The sequence below is a fragment of the Lichenostomus cassidix genome, chromosome 26 (genome assembly GCF_008360975.1).
Source record: "Lichenostomus cassidix isolate B80296 chromosome 26, HeHo_3.0, whole genome shotgun sequence".
Lineage (NCBI taxonomy): Eukaryota > Metazoa > Chordata > Aves > Passeriformes > Meliphagidae > Lichenostomus > Lichenostomus cassidix.
Genome location: NC_139506.1, coordinates 2,652,681 through 2,670,157, shown reverse-complemented (window position 1 = coordinate 2,670,157; position 17,477 = coordinate 2,652,681). Strand labels below are relative to the sequence as shown.

Here is a 17,477-nt window from a genome sequence, read left to right as displayed (position 1 = left end):
ATTAATGAGTAATTATGCAAATATTCTATTGTATATCCAAATTAGGGGGCAGATTTCTTTTCTACCACCACCCCATAACCAAAACCAAACACCTGCAGCACAAAGAAGCGCAAAAAAAGCAAAAATAAGCGAAAACATACACACACAATAGAACAGGATAAAAAGGGTCAAAAACGGAAGAACATGAAAAAAATGAAAAAAACCTCAACCGCTCCAGGACCATCGAGAATAAACCGGAAACAAAGAGTCCCAGCCTGGAACTGACTCCTTCCACCTTTTCATGGTCCATGGTCTGTCAATCTTCCTAATATCTACTTTCTATTCCTCTTCCTATTAATATTTCAGTATCTGGTTTTTATTGCCTACTTTCTACTCACTTTGTTATTCATCTTTCTAGTACCTACTTCCTATTCTTCTTTTTGTTCCTGTTTCTGCTGTGTACATTTTGTTATACTTTTTAATATCTTTCAATTCGCCTTGCTATGGATCTTTCAAGTATCTACTTTCTATTTACCTTGATTATTTATCTTTTTAGTCTCTGCTTGCTAGGTTTAGGGTTAGAGTTAGGGTTAGAGTTGGGTTAGGGTTGGGCTGAAGGTTTAGTTGTTAGGGTTAGAGTTGGGGTTAGGGTTTAGGATTTAGGGTTTGATTTTAAATTTATGTTTATGCTTAGGGAATGGGGTTAGGGTTAATTGATAGGTTTGGTTTCAACAAGAAGGAGAGCCTGGGATCCCAGTGTGTCAAGGGAAACTGGTGATCCATGGGGAGCTGGTGGCTCATAGCAGAAATATGAACTCCACATGTCAGTGCTGGTGACCTCCAGCAGATGTACAGGTTGTTTCCCATGGGAAGGACAGCAGCCATCCCCTGTCACAGGCTGCCCAGGGAGGTCAAGGCCAGCAAGACCTGTCTGTCCTGACCCTTTCCATGCCTGAGATGGGAAACTCCATTATTTGTGGCAAACCCAGCTCTTCCAGAGAGCTCCAGGGCCACTCTGGCTCACTCATCCTCTGCAGATGTGACCCATTTCTGTCCCTTATTTATCTCCAGGCTCAACCCCCTGGAGGTGACAAGGCCATGCTGTTGGGTTGGTGTCTCCATTCACCCCCAGTGAAACATTCCTCGTTCTTGGCAGGATTTTTCCTGTGCCAGCAGTGCCACCCTTTGGAGCAGGAGAGGAGCAGGCAGCTCTGATCTCTGCCCTCTGGGACAGGGACAGGACCCAGGGAAGGGCTGGAGCTGTGCCAGGGTGGGTTAGGATGGATATCAGGGAAAGGTTCTTCCCCCAGAGGGTGCTGGGCACTGCCCAGGGAATGGGCACAGCTCCACCAGAGCTCCAGGAGAGTTTGGACAATGCTCTCAAGGACACCCAGGGTGGGATTTTGGGATGTCTGTGCAGGGCAGGGGTTTGTCTGGATGATCCTTGTGGGTTCCTCCAGCTGAGGATATTCCATGATTCTCTGACTGTGGCAGTTCTGGGTCTGTTTGATGCTTTTCTGCTGTGAGTCTTCTCCCCCTGCTCAGGGCCTGGCTCTGGTGCTGGAGGAGCTGCCAGGGCTTTGTTCCCAATGGGGTTGGTGCTCCCAGGATGTTCTGTCCCTGCTCTAAGGCCACAAAGACTCCTGCTCTCCAAACCTCTCCATTTAAACCTGGAGTTTTTCCTTTCATCCCTTTTAAAACACACAAATTCCCCAAAGCTGCATCCCTGGAAAACAACAGAAACATCCTGAGGTTCTGTCTGCCAAAACATCCCCTTGGAAAAGTCACAATTTTATTTTTGTGGGAAAAACTCTTCATAGTGTTTTCCTGCAAATCCCTCACCTGCAAAAGCTGCTGTGTCCCCTGAGCAGCAAAGGGAGTGCTGGGGACTGCAAAGTCCCATCTTCAGGCTGTGATTTAATGACAACTCCCACACAACACTGTGGGTTTGTTTCTAAACACAAATGTAAATATGTAAAATCCAATAATTTGGAGAGAAAAGCCATTTTGCAGCTCTGCATTTTTCTGGATTGCTGCTTATGGGTTTAATTAAACTCCCAATCATTATTTTGTGAGAAAGTTGGCTTTTTTTCACCTTTTAAATAATAAATACCTAAAGCCAGACTGTGAATAAAGCCTGCAGATGATTCTCTGATTTCACATTCACTGCAAATATTTAACATGCCATCTCAGCCTGTAACACAGAATTTCAAAGACTTAACGTTCCTTTTTGTTAATGCTTGAAGCAAAGAGAACTCTAGAAATTGTTATTTTTCTATTAAGACTTTTATTTTTATCAAATCTGATTCATTCCAGTTTGAAGGGACACACTTCAAAGCAGTTGCCCAGGGTGATTATAAAGCTGCTGAAGTTGGAGTTAGTTAAATTAAATCTGTTTCTCTGCAGCTTTTAATCTTCGAATCCCAGACTGGTTTGGGTTGGAAGGACCTTAAACCCCACTTCATTCCACCCCCTGCCATGGACAGGGAAACATTCTACTCATTTTCAACATCAGTTTTCTGAATATCATGTTTCTACCCATTATTTGTGCATGACCTTACCTGGACTCTGTGTAAAACCCTTTCCCACTGCCTCAATTACAGATTTGGAGCTGAAATGTGGAGATAAAACCACAACCTGGGGACACTCAACAAAGAGAGGGAATAAAAGCCCCTCAGGAGCAGGTGGTAAAAGCAGAGTGAAGATCAGGCAGAAAACAATCTGTGGCTCAGGGGAGCTGGAGTTGGAGTGTTTGAGATGCAAAGGATTTTGTGACAGTGAAGGAGAAAGGAGCAGAACCTGTTCCACTGCAATGAGAATAAATCCCCAGCCCTGGGATCTTTGCTTTTCCTGGGAATAAATGAATTCCCTTCATGTGCCAGAAGGGATTTTTAAAGATTTTTCACCAAAGCAGGAGCCTGTCAGCTCCTGTCCTGTATCAGCTGGGAGCACACAGAGCAGGGCTGCAGGATTTGTACCAACAGATGGCATTTCCCTTGCCTGTGCTTCTGAATTAACAATCCAAGGGTGACCCAAGAGTAAAAGTTGACATTTTTGTCTCCAGAGGAAAACTTCTTCTTCCAGAGGGAAGTGGTGGAGTGGGAAGGGTTTATTACCTCTTGCTGTTAAATCCACATTTCTGATTGAAATCTTGAATCTCTCTGAGTTTTCGATCTGTTCCTCTTGGTTTTTCTCTTTCTCCTTCAGGTTTGGCCCCTTCCAGTCTGTGTCCCTGGGTGAAACCTGAGCAACATTAAGGGCTTCCATTGCTTTCCCTGTTTTTTCCTTAAAGACTTGATAAATCTGCATGTCTTGGGTTTCACCTCTTCCTATTACTAAAGTGCAAAGCTATGAATAACCCCAACCTTTCACTGTTTCAGAATTTTTTTAGCATAACAGTTCCAGTTCATTTAGTTTTATTAAACAATCTAGGTCAGGGACTTTCTATTTTGCAATTTTGCTCTGTAGGCTCTAAAATTGTTTTGCTCCCAGACTGTGTCAGTCCTGCAGGGATCCAACATTCTGAGCACCAAGGGGTTTTTTTTCCCCCAAAGCACATCCTCAGGGTTGTTGTAGAACAACAAAATACAGAAACCTGGATAAATAAGGCATTGAGAATATGCCACTCCATATTTTTTTTAACTGAACTCAGTATTTGCTGCTGATGTCCCAAAATTCTGAAATATTTCGTGATTATTACTTTTTGTGTAGTTATTCAGTCCAATCTCTCTCTGTTCACTTCCAGGTGATTTGGATAGCTACAGTCCAGCTTCATCAAATGCAATATATGAAGAACAGTCACCATTATCTTCCTCTTCCCATTCTTCTTCCCCATCTGCAGTGAGTTATTTCCCAGAACCAGGAGCAGCTTTACAACAGTTCAGCTGTCTGAGGAAATGGAACAAGCAGAGAACTCTGTGCCTGACAAGATTAAACTGAGGCTTCTCCCCAGAGAACAAAGAACAGATGGGAATGTCCCTCCAGCCCTGGGTTTGGAATCACTGAAGGTAGTCTGGAAGAAGGGACCATGAGGGACAAGTCTGCCAGTCCAGCAAAGCCAGGACTGCTGAGGGTCACCCTCATGTGGGATTCCACAGCCACAGGAATGGGAATCCTGGAAAAAAACAATCTCTCACATAAATGTGACAGTTCCAGGAGTGAGAGTTAAACCACAGAAATAATGACAAAAAAGAGTATTCCATGGAAATGGAGGAAGGTCAGCCAGTGCCCAAAGGCATCTCAGCAAGGCAGGAAGTGCAGAAACAGCAGGAATGATCCAGGGTAGAACATCTGGTGGTGGTGAGTGTTGAGTAGTGGGAATGGTAAACCACCAGGAAAGACAAGAAGCAGAAAACCCCAGGAAAGACAGGAAGATGCTCTACAGAGTGACGCTGCCCAGGGTTTGATGGGAATAACCTTCCCTTCAGGAGCTCCAGGAGAAAAACCTCCAAGGATGATTCATTAACAAAGTCCAGCTCTGGAGATGAAGGTTCCAGCAGATTCCAAATCTCCAGACTTTCCAGTATCCCACTGCTTTCCATGGAGAAACATGTGAGGTTGCAAACACAGCAGGCTGGCAGTGAACAGACAGCACAGACAGGGACACGTGGAGCTGCTCAGTGAAACCAGAGCTAGAACTTCCCAACCTGAGGGGAATTCTCCAGTGAGGAAAACCAATAATTCCCAGGCCATGGAGGGTCCCCAGTGGCTGTAACGTCACCCCAGCAGCAGGAGTGGCTGGAAAATGGGTGTGATTGACTGACAGTGATTTTTGGAACATGTTCTAATCAATTTTCCAATGAGGGTCATTTAAAGCATGGGTTCTTTTCACACAATTGTCCTTTTTTCTCAGAAACTGATTAGAGGGGGAAAGCATTTGATTTGTCCTTATCTAAGCTGCTTGAAGGACCTTGTGGATGGCTTCAGTGACACTTCTCCATTTACTGCTGTCCCTGTGTCCCTTCACAAGCTGTGTCTGCTGCTCCCAGCGTGGCAGTGCTGCAGATGCTCCCAGTGCTGGGAGTTCTAACAAAGTTATTTAATGCCTCTGTTGCCAGTGTGATCCTGACTCACTTCCTGCTCCTGTGCCAAGCTATCTGCTGCATCCAGTCCATCTAATCCTTCCCACGTGAATTCCAGCACACACAGGGCAGCTTTGGGCTCCAAGTGGGGGTTTTCTCCAGAGCTTGTTGCATGTTTACATCAGGAATCCCTTGTGTTCTTGCAGGGTCAGGGAGAACAGGGGGAGTTGGTTCTGTCAGTCCCAGGGCAGCTAACGAGCCACTGATGCTGCTCTGTTGATGTGTTTCCTGGGATTTTTATACCCAATACAAACCCCTGGAGCTAAATACAATATTTGACATGATTTTGTGATTTTGCTTTCTCTGAAAACAGCACAGTCACTTCAGTTCCTTGATTCACAGGGGCTTGGTTTGCACACATCTGTGTGAGGAGAGGAAACTCTGGGTTATCTTCAATAACATCATTCCTCTGGTTTCACTTGTGGCACCATGACATCCTCAGCCTGGGTGTGGAGCTGAAGTCCCATCTTTAATTATTTATTGCTAATCAGGAATTGGATTTTTTACCTCTGTAGAGATAACAACTGACCTTAGGACAGACTCAGTTTGCCAGAGCAGCTTCTTCACTGAAGTTCTTGGCTGTTCATATTGGAATTCTCCCCTCTTTCCTTTGAATGTGTTATCAAGGATTTTTGATGACACACAGGGTGCAGGACACTCCCCATCCATGGTTTGGGCTGGCAGGGATATTTTACAGAAGGATTTTACCCCCAGAACCCACTGCCACATCAGTCCTATGGCTCTCAGAACAACAAAAACTGAAGGGCTTTATTTTATTCATAGTTTTAGTGATGATTTCCTGACATTTGAGGTGTTTAATGATTGCAGAAAAGTGGGAAAAGGAACTCATTGGTCCAGTTTGCAGGAGAAAGTAAATTGAGCTTTACTTACTCAAAATTGAAACTGATAAGATTTACTCTTTGAAAATTAATAAGAGAATATCTCATTTTGCTTTTGGAACTTTAAATGTTTTTAAAGGCTAACGAAGCACGGTGAGGCAGTTGTGAGTGGAATTCTTCACAAGGACAGCTGACTGCTCAAACTGCTTTTAAACAAAGACTTTGGGAATTCAAAGGGCTTTAAAGCAGCTCTGAACTGTGCTCAGCTGCTGGGTGATCCATTGAGGTTTGCTGTGGAGCAGAACATGTACAAATCCTCCCTGGCTGGAGTATGGCTGTGAAATATTGAATACTCTGAGTAGCCTGAGCAGATATTCCTGTGTTCTTCCCCAGAGCTGTGTCCACTGAGGACAGTGACAAATCCAGACCTTTAATTCCAGATGAATTGGCAGCACTGAAATGATTTCCCAGCCATCAATTCCCCTCTGTTTTTATAAAAGTTAATGTGAACTGATCATGCCCTACCTGTGGTTTCCCCTTCCCATGACCTTCATCTGCACTTCCTGAGTCCTTGGAATGCTGCAGAGTGGATGGATGTGCTGAGTGTAAATGTTTATGAATTGTACAGCACCTTCACACAGACTTCTGAGGTTCTGACTAGAGACAGACCTGTAAATCACTCAATATTCTCACAGAGATGTTAAAAACAAACTCCAGTTCATAGTCTGTTGGTTCTGCACTGTCTAAACCAAGTTCTTGGTTGGCTTTCAGAGGTGTGACCAAAGTTTTACCCACAAACATGCTGCTCTTCTGGAAAACAAATGCATTTTATTATTGGATGTTTCCTTGATTCCCCATTCCAGTAACAGCTGTTCAAAAAGATGGTATAAAAATCATCAAGTGCTGTAGAAACTGTTGGTAATGATGAAGTGCTTGTCCTGCAGGTTTATTTGCACATTTTGCTGTATAAAACCGTAATCTCCTTTTACATCTCACAACTCTTCCTTGTACAGAAAATAGCTGTAAACAATTTACTACCAAAAATTCTTCTGCCATTTTACCCTCCTGTGAAAGAATGAAAAGATCCTCAGTTTTCACTCTTTTCACTACTAATAAATAGATTGCAGCCAGCGAAGGGAAATGTTACAGAAGCTTTGCAATGTTTTCTTGCTCTCCATGCCCTTTCTAAACATGAACCTGAGGAAGTCTTTGTCAAAGCTGTTTTTTCCCCCAGATTTCCTCCCCAGGTGTTCAGGGTGAAGCTCTGGTGCAGTGCTGGGCTGCAACAACTGCTCCCACCATGGAGCAGAGCTGGTATCACAGCCAGGACAGGATGGAGCTCAGTGTTCCAAGGAAGAGATTTGGCAAAATGTTTCACAGCTCATCAACACTTTGCCTGTAGTGTGCGTCAAAAGGTTTTTCTCCTGTAATTATTGACCTCAAAAAATACTGATAATTTCTCTGCTGCAGCCCAGCACAAGCCACCAGCAGGGTTTGGGTGTTGCTGGACTGCCAGCAGGGAGGTGGAATTCACCTGGGATGGTTCAGGATAGAGACAAAGCCTCCAGCACACAGAGCTTTATGGAAAGAAATGCTCTTCAGCACAGCCAGGAAGGGCAAAAAGGAATTACCAACCTGGGATATTTCAGTGGAGCCCCAGAAGGCTGACTGAGACAGGAAGGCTCAATCCCTCCTTGCCACATGCCCAGGATCCAGGTTTTGCAGAAATGTGGCCCCAGCCACCATCACTGGTGTCCCTCTTGCTGCAGCTCTTGTATGGCTTTAGTGTTTGATGTCCCACACCAGTTCCTGCTGGTTTCAGTGCCAGCTGCCAGGATTTGGCCCCATTAATCCAGTTTTTCTGTGCATGCCATGGGATGACATCACTGATGAGACCAGTTCATTCTGGATGTTCAGAGCAGTAAAGCAGAAAGAAAACTTCTGATACATACACTGAGAATCTGTTTAAAGATTGGAATTATTCTGATTATTCAGATTTCTGTCAGTTTTCTTCCTTCTGCCCACACTGCTAGTTCTCTGTGGAGATGCCCAGGGTTGATGTGCTGCCAGTTCATGGTTTAATTTTCCATAACTGCAAAGACACAAGAGAGGGAATTTGGGTCTCTAATAGGAATATTCATCATCTACAGGTAACACGCTGTGTCTCTTGCCCATCCTGCTCTGCTCAGTGAGCTCCAGTTTCAGGATGAGCCACAGGACTGGGATAAAGGGAAGGAACCCTGGACTCTCACAGCTTGACCTGAAGAGAACTGAAACTGAAGTGAAGCCTGTCCTTCCCCCAAAAACTGGCTCAGGGAGGTGGAGCCTCACCCAGCATGCTCTGGTCTCTGGATTGCTAGTGCAAACCCACAGCCTCTGTCAGGGCTGTGACCCCAGGGCTGTTCTGTTGGTTGGGACAGGGACACTTACCCTGATATTGAATCCCAGCAGGTCACTGATCACTCCTGAGACAGCAGAGAGGATGACAACACGGGTGATGTTGTAGATCAAGGGGTTCATGGTCAGTCCATACAGCCTGAATGGGCTATCCAGCTCCTGCAGTGAAAGGACAAGGAAAGAGTCCATCAGCACTCATCAGTACCAATGAATTCATCCTCTTTTAGCTTAGCACTCCAACGGACTGTGCTGCCCTGGGCTCCTTCAGTGTCCTTCCTTAAATGGATGCACAGGAATTTCCACTGTTTCAGAGACATCTCCTGCTGCATCCAAAGTCTCTGCAGCAACATCAGCTGCACAAGAGCTGCACTCCAGGCTGCAGAATTACCCAGACTAATCAGTGTGACTCCCAGACTCTGCTCACTCCTTGCCAAATCTCTGCATTGGAGCTGCTGAAGGAAAATGAGACTGGAGCAGTCAGGAGATGCTGTGCTCACATCAACCTCTCCTCTCACTCAGCTAAACCACTACTCATCAAAGTTCACAGCACTAATTACCCACACTGCTCTTGTACTGCTCCATCTCCTGTCACAGCTGCAGGAGCACTGAAAAACTTCCTCTGTGAGAATTAACTTCAAGAACCCAGGGAAGGACAGAGCGACCTGGCATTGCCTGAAGTCACTGCTTCCATAAAATCCAGCCATTCAGGCAGAGCACCTTACCTTCAGCAGCTTTGTGGACAGCTTCAGCACATTGTTTACCAGAGACAGCTGCTCCTTCTTGTTTGGCTTCTTCTCCATCTTCAGGTACAAGTTTATCTGGGACAGACACCACAGGCCAGGGGTTGATATTCCAGCACCAGCCCCCAACTGATTCCTAACTAAGGCAAACTGGAGCCATTTTTGCAGTCTGCTGTCACTGCTAAAGTAGTGAATTTGGCACTGATAACATCTTTCTTTTCCCAACTGTTTTGGTTAAGACACATTAACTCAGAGTTTAAAATCATCTAGAACTTTGGAGTCTGAGTCTGTCCCAACACAACCAGCTCAGCCCTGCCATGCTGACTAATGCTTTGTTGCCTTCTGGCCAACACAAGGGTTGATTCCTAAATTTCCAAGTTTGATTCCAGTACTGAAGCTGGTTTGAAATACAAGAATTACATCCAAACAAACCACAAAGCCCATGGGTGATCAAACTAAATGGAGCTACCTGCTCAGTGAGCAAGATGGAAATGTTGCTGTATTTCTTGTTGGTCTCAGAGCCCAGAGATGCCAGACGTAGCAGAAAGAGGAGCAGTGCTGCTTCCCACATCAGGAACTCCCAGTTGTAAGCTGCACTCAGAAAGGTTTTGTGACCCTTCAGAACCTTTATGGGGAAAAAACAAAGCACCAGGTGTCAATGACAAGGTGCCTGCTCTTAAAAAATGCAACACTCTCTATATTACTCAGGGTTCAAACAGCTCAAGTTCAAGCTTTTTGTAGGCTGGTGAAAGAAAATCCTCCAGCATTTGGGAGGATTTATACTTTATAAACCACAAAGGATAAAATCTCACCTGGGCACAGCAGATAAAAGCAATTGAAAGAGCCAGCAAGAAGACTGAGGACACAACAACATCCACAGACCTCTGGGGACCTCGTCTCTGTGGAAACAAGGACACAGGGTCAGGGCTGAGCTGGGGTGTGCAGCCAAAACTCACCACCAACAGCTGTCACTGTCACATCCTCTGCAACAACCAAATCCCAGATCAGAACTCACCTTCAGATAGGAGCGAAGGGACAACCAGATCTTGATGTTCTCCACCTTCTTGAGCCTGAAGTGAGGGATTTCATATTTCCTGGCTTTCCGAGCAGATGTGATGTGACTAAAAAGCTTGGCAAACAGAAACCTCTGCAAGTTAAAAAGAGAACCATAAATTAGTGTGAAACAGAACAGATTGCTTGAGATTGTCAGTGGTACCTGGCAAAAATGGTCACTGGGGAAGCCCAGTATGAGACCTGAGTGCTCAACCTCTCTAGCAGCAGCTGTTTTCATAGAATTCCAGACTGGTTTGCATTAGAAGGGACCTTAAAGCTCATCTTTTGCCAACATTTGCCATGGGCAGGGACACCTTCCACTATCCCAGGCTGCTCCAAGCCCTGTACAACCTGGCCTTGGACACTTCCAGGGATGGGGCAGCCACAGCTCCTCTGGGCAACAGAGAAGGGACAGAGTAAGGCCTTGGGTACAGGTAGAGGGGGGAACAGGACTGTCAGGAATGGTATTGATACATCTAATTTGTGACAGATCAATAAGAGCCTCCCCAGACCCCCCTCCCTGATCTTGGCAAGGGCAGGAATGAGATGAGCTTTAAGGTAATCCCCATTTTTATTCCTGCTTGCCACGTTCCTGAAAGGCACCAGTACCTTTACACTCACCTGTTTGTATGTTCTCTCAGCAACACACATCATGAAGAAAAACATCCAAGTCAAGCAGAGCCTTTCCAGGAAGTTGATGGCAGACAGGATGAGCACAGGGATGCTGGCAGGAGCTCCACAGAAGATGTGCAGAAGCTCCATCAGAGAAATGGAGCACAGCTGCTCCAGGTTATCTGCACGGAAGAGTCTGTAGAGGAATGGCAGGAAGGCTAATCCAATGGTGATGATGTTTCCCAGCATTTGATATCCCACTCCTTGCTGGTAGGCATTGACCTGGCAAGCAGGAATAAAAATGGGATGATTACCTGGGGCTTGCAGCAAGGAAAAGGACTGCTGTTGTGGCAGCATCAATTCAGGCAAGCAGTTGGTTCCCCTTCCCTACACAGGACAGAGCCTAAAATAATTCCACCCATTTCAGTCCAAACCCCAAAACAATCAGCCAAATAATCAAACTCCCCCCTTCAGCACACCGCAGAGACAATCAGCAATAATCAGCACTTGTCAGTCTTCAGACCTCCTAAACTGGGGGTTAGGCAATATTTAAGTAAGAACATGGGGACAACTGTCTCTGCAGCTGGGGAAGGACCAGGTTCATACTGCCCCAAATATTTGCATGTTCAACTATTTCCAAGGGTTTTGGTGATTGTTTTCTAAAGTGTGAGGGAGAGGTTGCAATGCCACACAGCCCCCTTACCCTGCTCATGATAATCCCACTGATCTCCAGCACAGACATGTCCACCTTCTTGCAGTCATTCCCTTCCCAGATCAGAGCACTCACTTTGGCAGATGCTGGGCTGGTGTTCTGCAGCCAGAACAGATGGTTCTAGAAAAGACAGAGGAATGCAAAAGCTGGGTCATCTCTTTCTGTCCTGCTGTAAGTCATGCCTTTGCCTAGAATGCATTTGGACTGAGGGGGTAATTCAAATTTGGGTGAAATGCTTTGTTTTGGGATAAGCAGTGGTGCAGACACCAGTGGGGAGGAACAAATTGATCACTGAATTATTGTTTAGAGCACTCCTCATCCAGGCTGCTCACTTTACACCAACAGCATCCCCACGTGCCATTGATATCCAGGAAGATGGGGAAAAGGGAGAATGCTGGAAATCACCAACCTGCTGGAAGACATCTTCCTTCAGGTCCCTGCGGGAGTCCCTGGCGCAGTGCTCCTCGCTGTCACTGGTGCCTGAGGAGCGACACTCGGGGCCATGCAGGAGGTCATCCCACAGCATGTCCTCTGTCTCCGAGTCCTGCCGGGTGCTCTCCGAGTCGCGCCGGCTCACGCTGCAGCTCCTTGGCCCCACGCTCAGGCACGGCCTGGGCTCCTTGGACAGCAGCAAAGCCCCGTGTTTGTAAAGCCTCCCCCTTCTCCTCGTTCTCCTTTCCCCCAGAAATTACTGGAGCAGCTTCCCAGGGCTTTGAGTGCTCCCTGTTGCACCCACGCAGTGGAAATGGTTTAAGACAATGTTTGGGGAGAAAGCATTTCTACACCAGAACTCACACAGATCCCATTAGTTCCACACCTCCATTCCCAACCTATGAAATATAAATGGATGCACTCATTCTAATACAAAAATGTTCTTTTTTATGCCTCTTGCACAAGCTGCTTTAATATTTCATTTATATTTTATATTAATTTATAGGTTTTCATATTTATAACTCGATATTCACGTATTTTATTTATATTTTATTTTCAGGTAAGGGGAGTGGCAGGGGCAAAACAAGCAAAGTAATGAAGTGACTCAGTAGTTCTCACAGAATGGATTTATTCCTTCATTATAGGAGTTGGACTTGATCCTTGTGGGTCCTTTCCAGCTAAGGATATTCTGTGATTTTAAAATCAAAATTTATTAGCTTAAAAGCTACAAGCACAGCACTGCCTTCAAACCACAAGAGCAATTGCAGCAATTCCACAGGAGCAATTAGAGGCAGCTCGAACTGTCCTTTGCTGCCAACAGAGCTATTTGTTTGTTTGTTTGTTTGTGGTTTGTTTAACAAAGCAACACCATCAGGATTGTGAACATGGTGAAGGTTTAGAAAGTTGTTCGAGCAGAGAGGGAGGGAGGTCACACTTTGTACATGAGGATTCTGAAGCACAGTCATTTGATAATCATCTGTTCTGATGGAGGGAGAGTTGGAACCAGATGAGCTTTAAGGTCTCTTCCCACCCAACCCATCCTCTAATTCTATGAACCCTGCCAGGCCCGGGAAAGCTCCCTCTCCTGACTTTATGACCATACCTGCCTGTATAATGTGGATTCCAGTTCAGACTCCACGACACTGTCAGAGTCTCTGGCACCTTTCAGGGCTTGCTTGACCTGCCAAAACCAAAGGAAAACCACCTCATTATCCACAGCAAAACAAGGTGTGGAAAACAGCACAAATCCCACCTGGGTACCTGTGAGACAGCCTGGTTCAGAGAAACCAGAGGCCTTTTTTTCTTCTCCTCGTAGCTGTTGTCACTGGAAGCCCCTTCCATGCTGTGGCGCAACAGGACCCTTTGTGCCACAGCCTCAGCATCCTCCTCGCTCGAGAGCTCGTCTGAAAGGCCATCCCTGTTGGTGCCATCGTCCTAAAAATGCATGGCCAAAGCCACCACACAGGACCAGCTGGAGTGCCATCAAAGGCTGAGATGCAGAGCTGCCCCCCCAGCACAGCCCTCACTGCCTGCAGAGCCGGCACAAGATCCCAGAGAACACACAGAAACAGAATTCACTTGGCATCACAGAGATTTCACAGATTTTAACTCTTTCCCCCTGCTCTGGTCTTGGGGGGATGGAGTTGGAGTTGGGGCAAGGGCAGGAAGAGGAGGAGGCAGCAGCAACTCTTGGCTGTGCCTAACCAGCAGCCTTAAGTGCAGGAGAACAGATGTCTCTACAAGCCAGGGGATAAAATCCTGGGCTGTGCCCCTACACTGAGCTCTGCCCCTCTCCAAACACTTTCACAGAGAGTTGGGATGGCACAGTATGACAGAATTCCACACAGGATCTATTCCAAGTTCTTCTTGTGGGAGTTAACATACAGCTGAGCCAGAGGAGACTCAGAAGTAATTCCCAAAATCTTTTTGTTTCAGAGCTTTCAACAGTGGTCACAATGCTTTTAGCTCTTTCTCTCTTCCCAAATGATGTCCCAGTCTTGCAAGACAAAGTATTTCACAGAACTGCTTTTGAAAATGGCCAATTTATTTAATCATTATCAGCACTCTCCCTTAACTGAACACCTTGTGATCAGAAGTCTCAACAATAAACGAGCACTTTGGTAAAACAGACATTTCCAGGACTGTCTGTGTTTGACTATAATTGGTCAGGTTGGAGAGGGCTTGGAGCAACCTGGTCTAGTGGAACCCCATGGAAGGAGGTGGGATGAGATGGGATTTAAGGTCCCTTCCAGCCCAAACTATTCTGGGATTCTATTCCATGATTATGAAAAGAGGCTGACAGCAAAGTACCAGCTCCTTTTCAGCTGCTCAGTGAGAGGCAGAAGGGAGTTTTTAGTTTCCCTAAATGCAGGGAAAGATTAGCAGAAAGAGGGAGTATCTTGTATTAGATCAAAGCATAAATACCAACCCACAGAATACACAGAAACTGTGATTGCAGAGGGATCTCCCCTGGCAGTACCTGATGGCTCTTCTCCCCATCAGAAAGTTTACTTTTCTCTTTGGAGTGCAGCAGCCTGTGCTCAGATCTGGCCTGTCTGGGTTTGATGCCATCACCCACAGCATTCACACCACTTTCTGTCTCAGTCCCTTTCTCAACTACCAGCTTTACTCTTCTATTCCTAGGAGAGAAAATACAATTAAATGCTTTTATGTCAGGGAAAAACTCTTGGGGGTAAAACATCCTGGTCTTTCCCTTGTCACATGGGTGCAGCATCAAACAAGATATCTAAGGGATAAATCATTGTCTTTGGCTGACAGCTTTGTGTGCTGAGTCTGTTAAAGAGATTTATATCTGCTTCACCCTCACTCAACACTTCTTTTGTAACTCCAATAGTATCTTAAAATGTTTAAAGCAAGAGGAAATTTTTCATTATTTTTATTTTGAAAAAAAAATAAATAAAAGCAATTCAGAAGACAAAAAAATCCTTGTGAAGAGAAAGCATTTGTGAGCTGGAAACTCACCAGGAAATTCACCTGAGAAAACAGGAGAAAACAAAGAAATATTATCCCATACAATCTCTCCTCCTTTTCCTTGAGTTACTTTTAGAGAAGGAAGGTGCTAAAGTGAGACAACTGTCCAAACCAGAAGGTACAATTGCTTCTGGAATTCAGGTAAAACAGCAATATAATCTGAGCACACACTCAAACAAGGTCACTTCTCTGATTCTACAGCTCATCTAAAGCTTGGTTTTTCATGAACTAATTTTATACAATCTAATTTTATATGATCTAATAAAGACATACAAAATATTCCTGAGGAATCAGCTTCCCACATTACCAAGAAAGTTTTGATTCCAAAGAGACTGACAGGCTGTGGGGATGTCAGTGACAGAACACACTGTGCCTTCATCCTCCAGGTACCAAATTGTTCCCAGTGTCACCACAAGCCCCACAAACCCAGCACAGCTCACCTACCTCCTCTGGAAGAGCAGACCAGATAAATTGGTGAGGAGAGATGGAGAGCTAGACTGCTCTTCCTTGCTGGTTCTGTCAGGAGAAGACCAACTGTTCCCATCCACGCCCACAGATTTGCGTAACTTCCTGATTTTTAAGACAAGGAGAATTAAGTTTGTATAACAAGTTACTTCAAGGCTTTTCTTAAAAGCTTTGAATGAGATTTGAACAGCTTTTTGGATGCCATTTTTCTTAAATCATGCAAACAGAATGCTGATTTCCAAATAAAAAAGTTCTAGCACACCAGGATATCACTGGGAAAAGTCCAGCAGATAAAATCTGGACAAAATCTTTGCTACAACAACCTAAAGGAGGGAAAACTCGATCCACCTCCAGCATGCTGTGCTCCCACAGCCCATGGCCAGCTGTGCTCCCAGCCCAGGGATGCTGGTGCTCACCTGCGGCGCCGGCTGAGCCCGTTGTTCCCTGCAGGTCTGTTCACCTGCGTGGACACAATCTGGCAGTGAACTGTCCCCAGCAGCAGCATAAGGCACAGGGGTCCCATCACTTCACTGGCACTCACAACAGGAACCATGAAGTACAGCACCACTGCTACGACTGCAAACGGGGAAATGGTATCAATGCAGAAATTAGGAGCCTGGCTCAGTTCTTCTGTCTTGACTATTTATTTTTACTCTGCTTTATTGTATTATTATTTAATTTCTGTAGTAACAGCCCTTGGAATGTACATGAAGTAGGTTCCAAATAAGAATTTCGTGCTTTAGATTATGGACTCAATAAGCTTGGAAAAACCCTCTGAGACTGAGTTAAAGTGTTCCCCTGGCACTGCCAGGTCCACCCTTAAACCATGACCCCCAAGAGCCACATCCACACATTCTTTGATGTCACATTGCTTGCAGGAAAAGGCTTAGGGCACAGCCTGCTCCCTCCCCTCACCTTGCATAATGTAGAGCACCAAGAGCCACATGAAAATTCGCTGGGAAGTGACCTGTATCCACCACTGGCTGAACAAGGGGAAAAACACCACTCTCACAATTCCTTTCCGCGTCAGCGATGTCCAGGGGATTTCAGGCTTGGCTTTGGCAAAGGTAGAGCCTTGGCATTAAAGGGGGGAAACAAGCCATCATTAACTGTGAGTCAAGAGAACTCCCTTGCTGGGGTTCCCCTTTGGGCAGCCCCAGCCCTGCCACAGGGCCACCAAGGGGGTGACAGCAGCCCAGCTTCAGCACCAATCAAAGCTACACAGCTCCAGCAGGCACAGCTAAAGCAGCCCCTTGTCTTCTCTCACAGCACTGCCCACCCAGCCCTGCTTCCACCGACTGCTCCTGCTGAGCCACCCCGAATTCCTCCTCCTCTGCTCCCAGGTTTTCAGTGCTCCTTTTGCCCCAAGCTCACAAGCAAGGGCTCTCCTAGCATCCGAGCAGGTTCTGCTTCCCCCATCCTGCACAAAGCTGGGATGCACTTACAGAATCATGGAATATCCTGAGCTGGAAGGGACCCACAAGGATCACCAAGTCCAGCTCCTGGCCCTGCAATCCCACCCTGGCAGCATTGTCCAAACTCTCCTGGAGCTCTGGCAGCCTCAGGCTGTGCCTGTTCCCTGAGGAGCCTGGGCAGTGCCCAGCACCCTCTGGGGGAAGAACCCTTCCCTGATTTCCAATCTAACCCTCCCTGATTTCCAATCTAACCCTCCCTGACCCAGCTCCAGCCGCTCGCTCGGTGCCATCGCTGCCACAGACAGGAATGAGCAGACCCAGCACCCTCACCGCTGATCAGATCCACGTCGATGAGATCGGGCTGGATGTGCCCCTTCTTCTTCGGCTTGTTCTTGAAGCCCTGCGGGGCGAACAGGCGGCGGTTAGCGGCGAGGGGCGCGGGGCCCACCCTCCCCCCGCCGCCGGTACCTTCATCTGGGTCTGCTCCACGGCCTTCTCCCATATCTGCTGGTCGTAGGCCCCGATCTGCGAGGAGAGGAGGCTGAGGGTACGGCCGGGCCCGCGCCCGCCCGCGCCGCGCCGCACTCACCTTCTTCTGGTACCATGAAATGGCATCGCGACAGGCCATGGAGGGCGGCGGGGGCGGCGCGGCCCCGGTACCGGTACCGACCCGGCCCGGGACCGACCCGGGCCCGTTACCCTGGAAACCACCGGCGCTCGACTGGCTCCGCCTGCCGCCCCCCCCATCCAACCCGCGCAGG

General features: G+C 46.6%; 1 protein-coding gene across 4 annotated transcripts; it reads right to left on the bottom strand.

Moving 5' to 3' along the window:
* Nucleotides 1–3,624: 3,624 nt before the first annotated feature.
* PHTF1 (putative homeodomain transcription factor 1) lies at nt 3,625–17,455 on the bottom strand. Of its 4 annotated transcripts, XM_085082844.1 has the most exons (18): nt 17,306–17,455; nt 17,185–17,241; nt 17,047–17,116; nt 16,217–16,375; nt 15,718–15,877; nt 15,281–15,406; nt 14,325–14,484; nt 13,106–13,279; nt 12,948–13,025; nt 11,823–12,032; nt 11,405–11,533; nt 10,711–10,983; nt 10,052–10,183; nt 9,849–9,935; nt 9,506–9,661; nt 9,019–9,114; nt 8,330–8,455; nt 3,625–7,991 (listed from the first exon to the last, which is right to left on the bottom strand). In XM_085082844.1, exons 1-18 carry the CDS (start codon nt 17,342–17,344, stop codon nt 7,971–7,973), a joined length of 2,253 nt encoding a protein of 750 aa, XP_084938970.1. In that variant the 5' UTR covers nt 17,345–17,455; the 3' UTR covers nt 3,625–7,970. The 4 variants fall into 4 exon arrangements, 3 of the variants coding, with proteins under 3 accessions (XP_084938970.1, XP_084938969.1, XP_084938968.1); XR_014856577.1 differs by having other exon boundaries at nt 3,625–6,964; nt 7,535–7,991; nt 17,047–17,455; XM_085082843.1 differs by having other exon boundaries at nt 17,047–17,241.
* Nucleotides 17,456–17,477: the final 22 nt, after the last annotated feature.

Coding starts and splice junctions, on each gene's coding strand:
- PHTF1 (XM_085082842.1), bottom strand. CDS start 17,344: ATGGCCTGTCGCGATGCCATTTCATGGTACCAGAAGAAGGTGAGTGCG. Junction 12,033..12,947: donor AATCCACATTATACAGGCAG/GTATGGTCATAA, acceptor CTGCTGTCCAAG/GAGCCCAGGCCGTGCCTGAG. Junction 9,115..9,505: donor CCATCTTGCTCACTGAGCAG/GTAGCTCCATTT, acceptor TGTCTGTCCCAG/ATAAACTTGTACCTGAAGAT.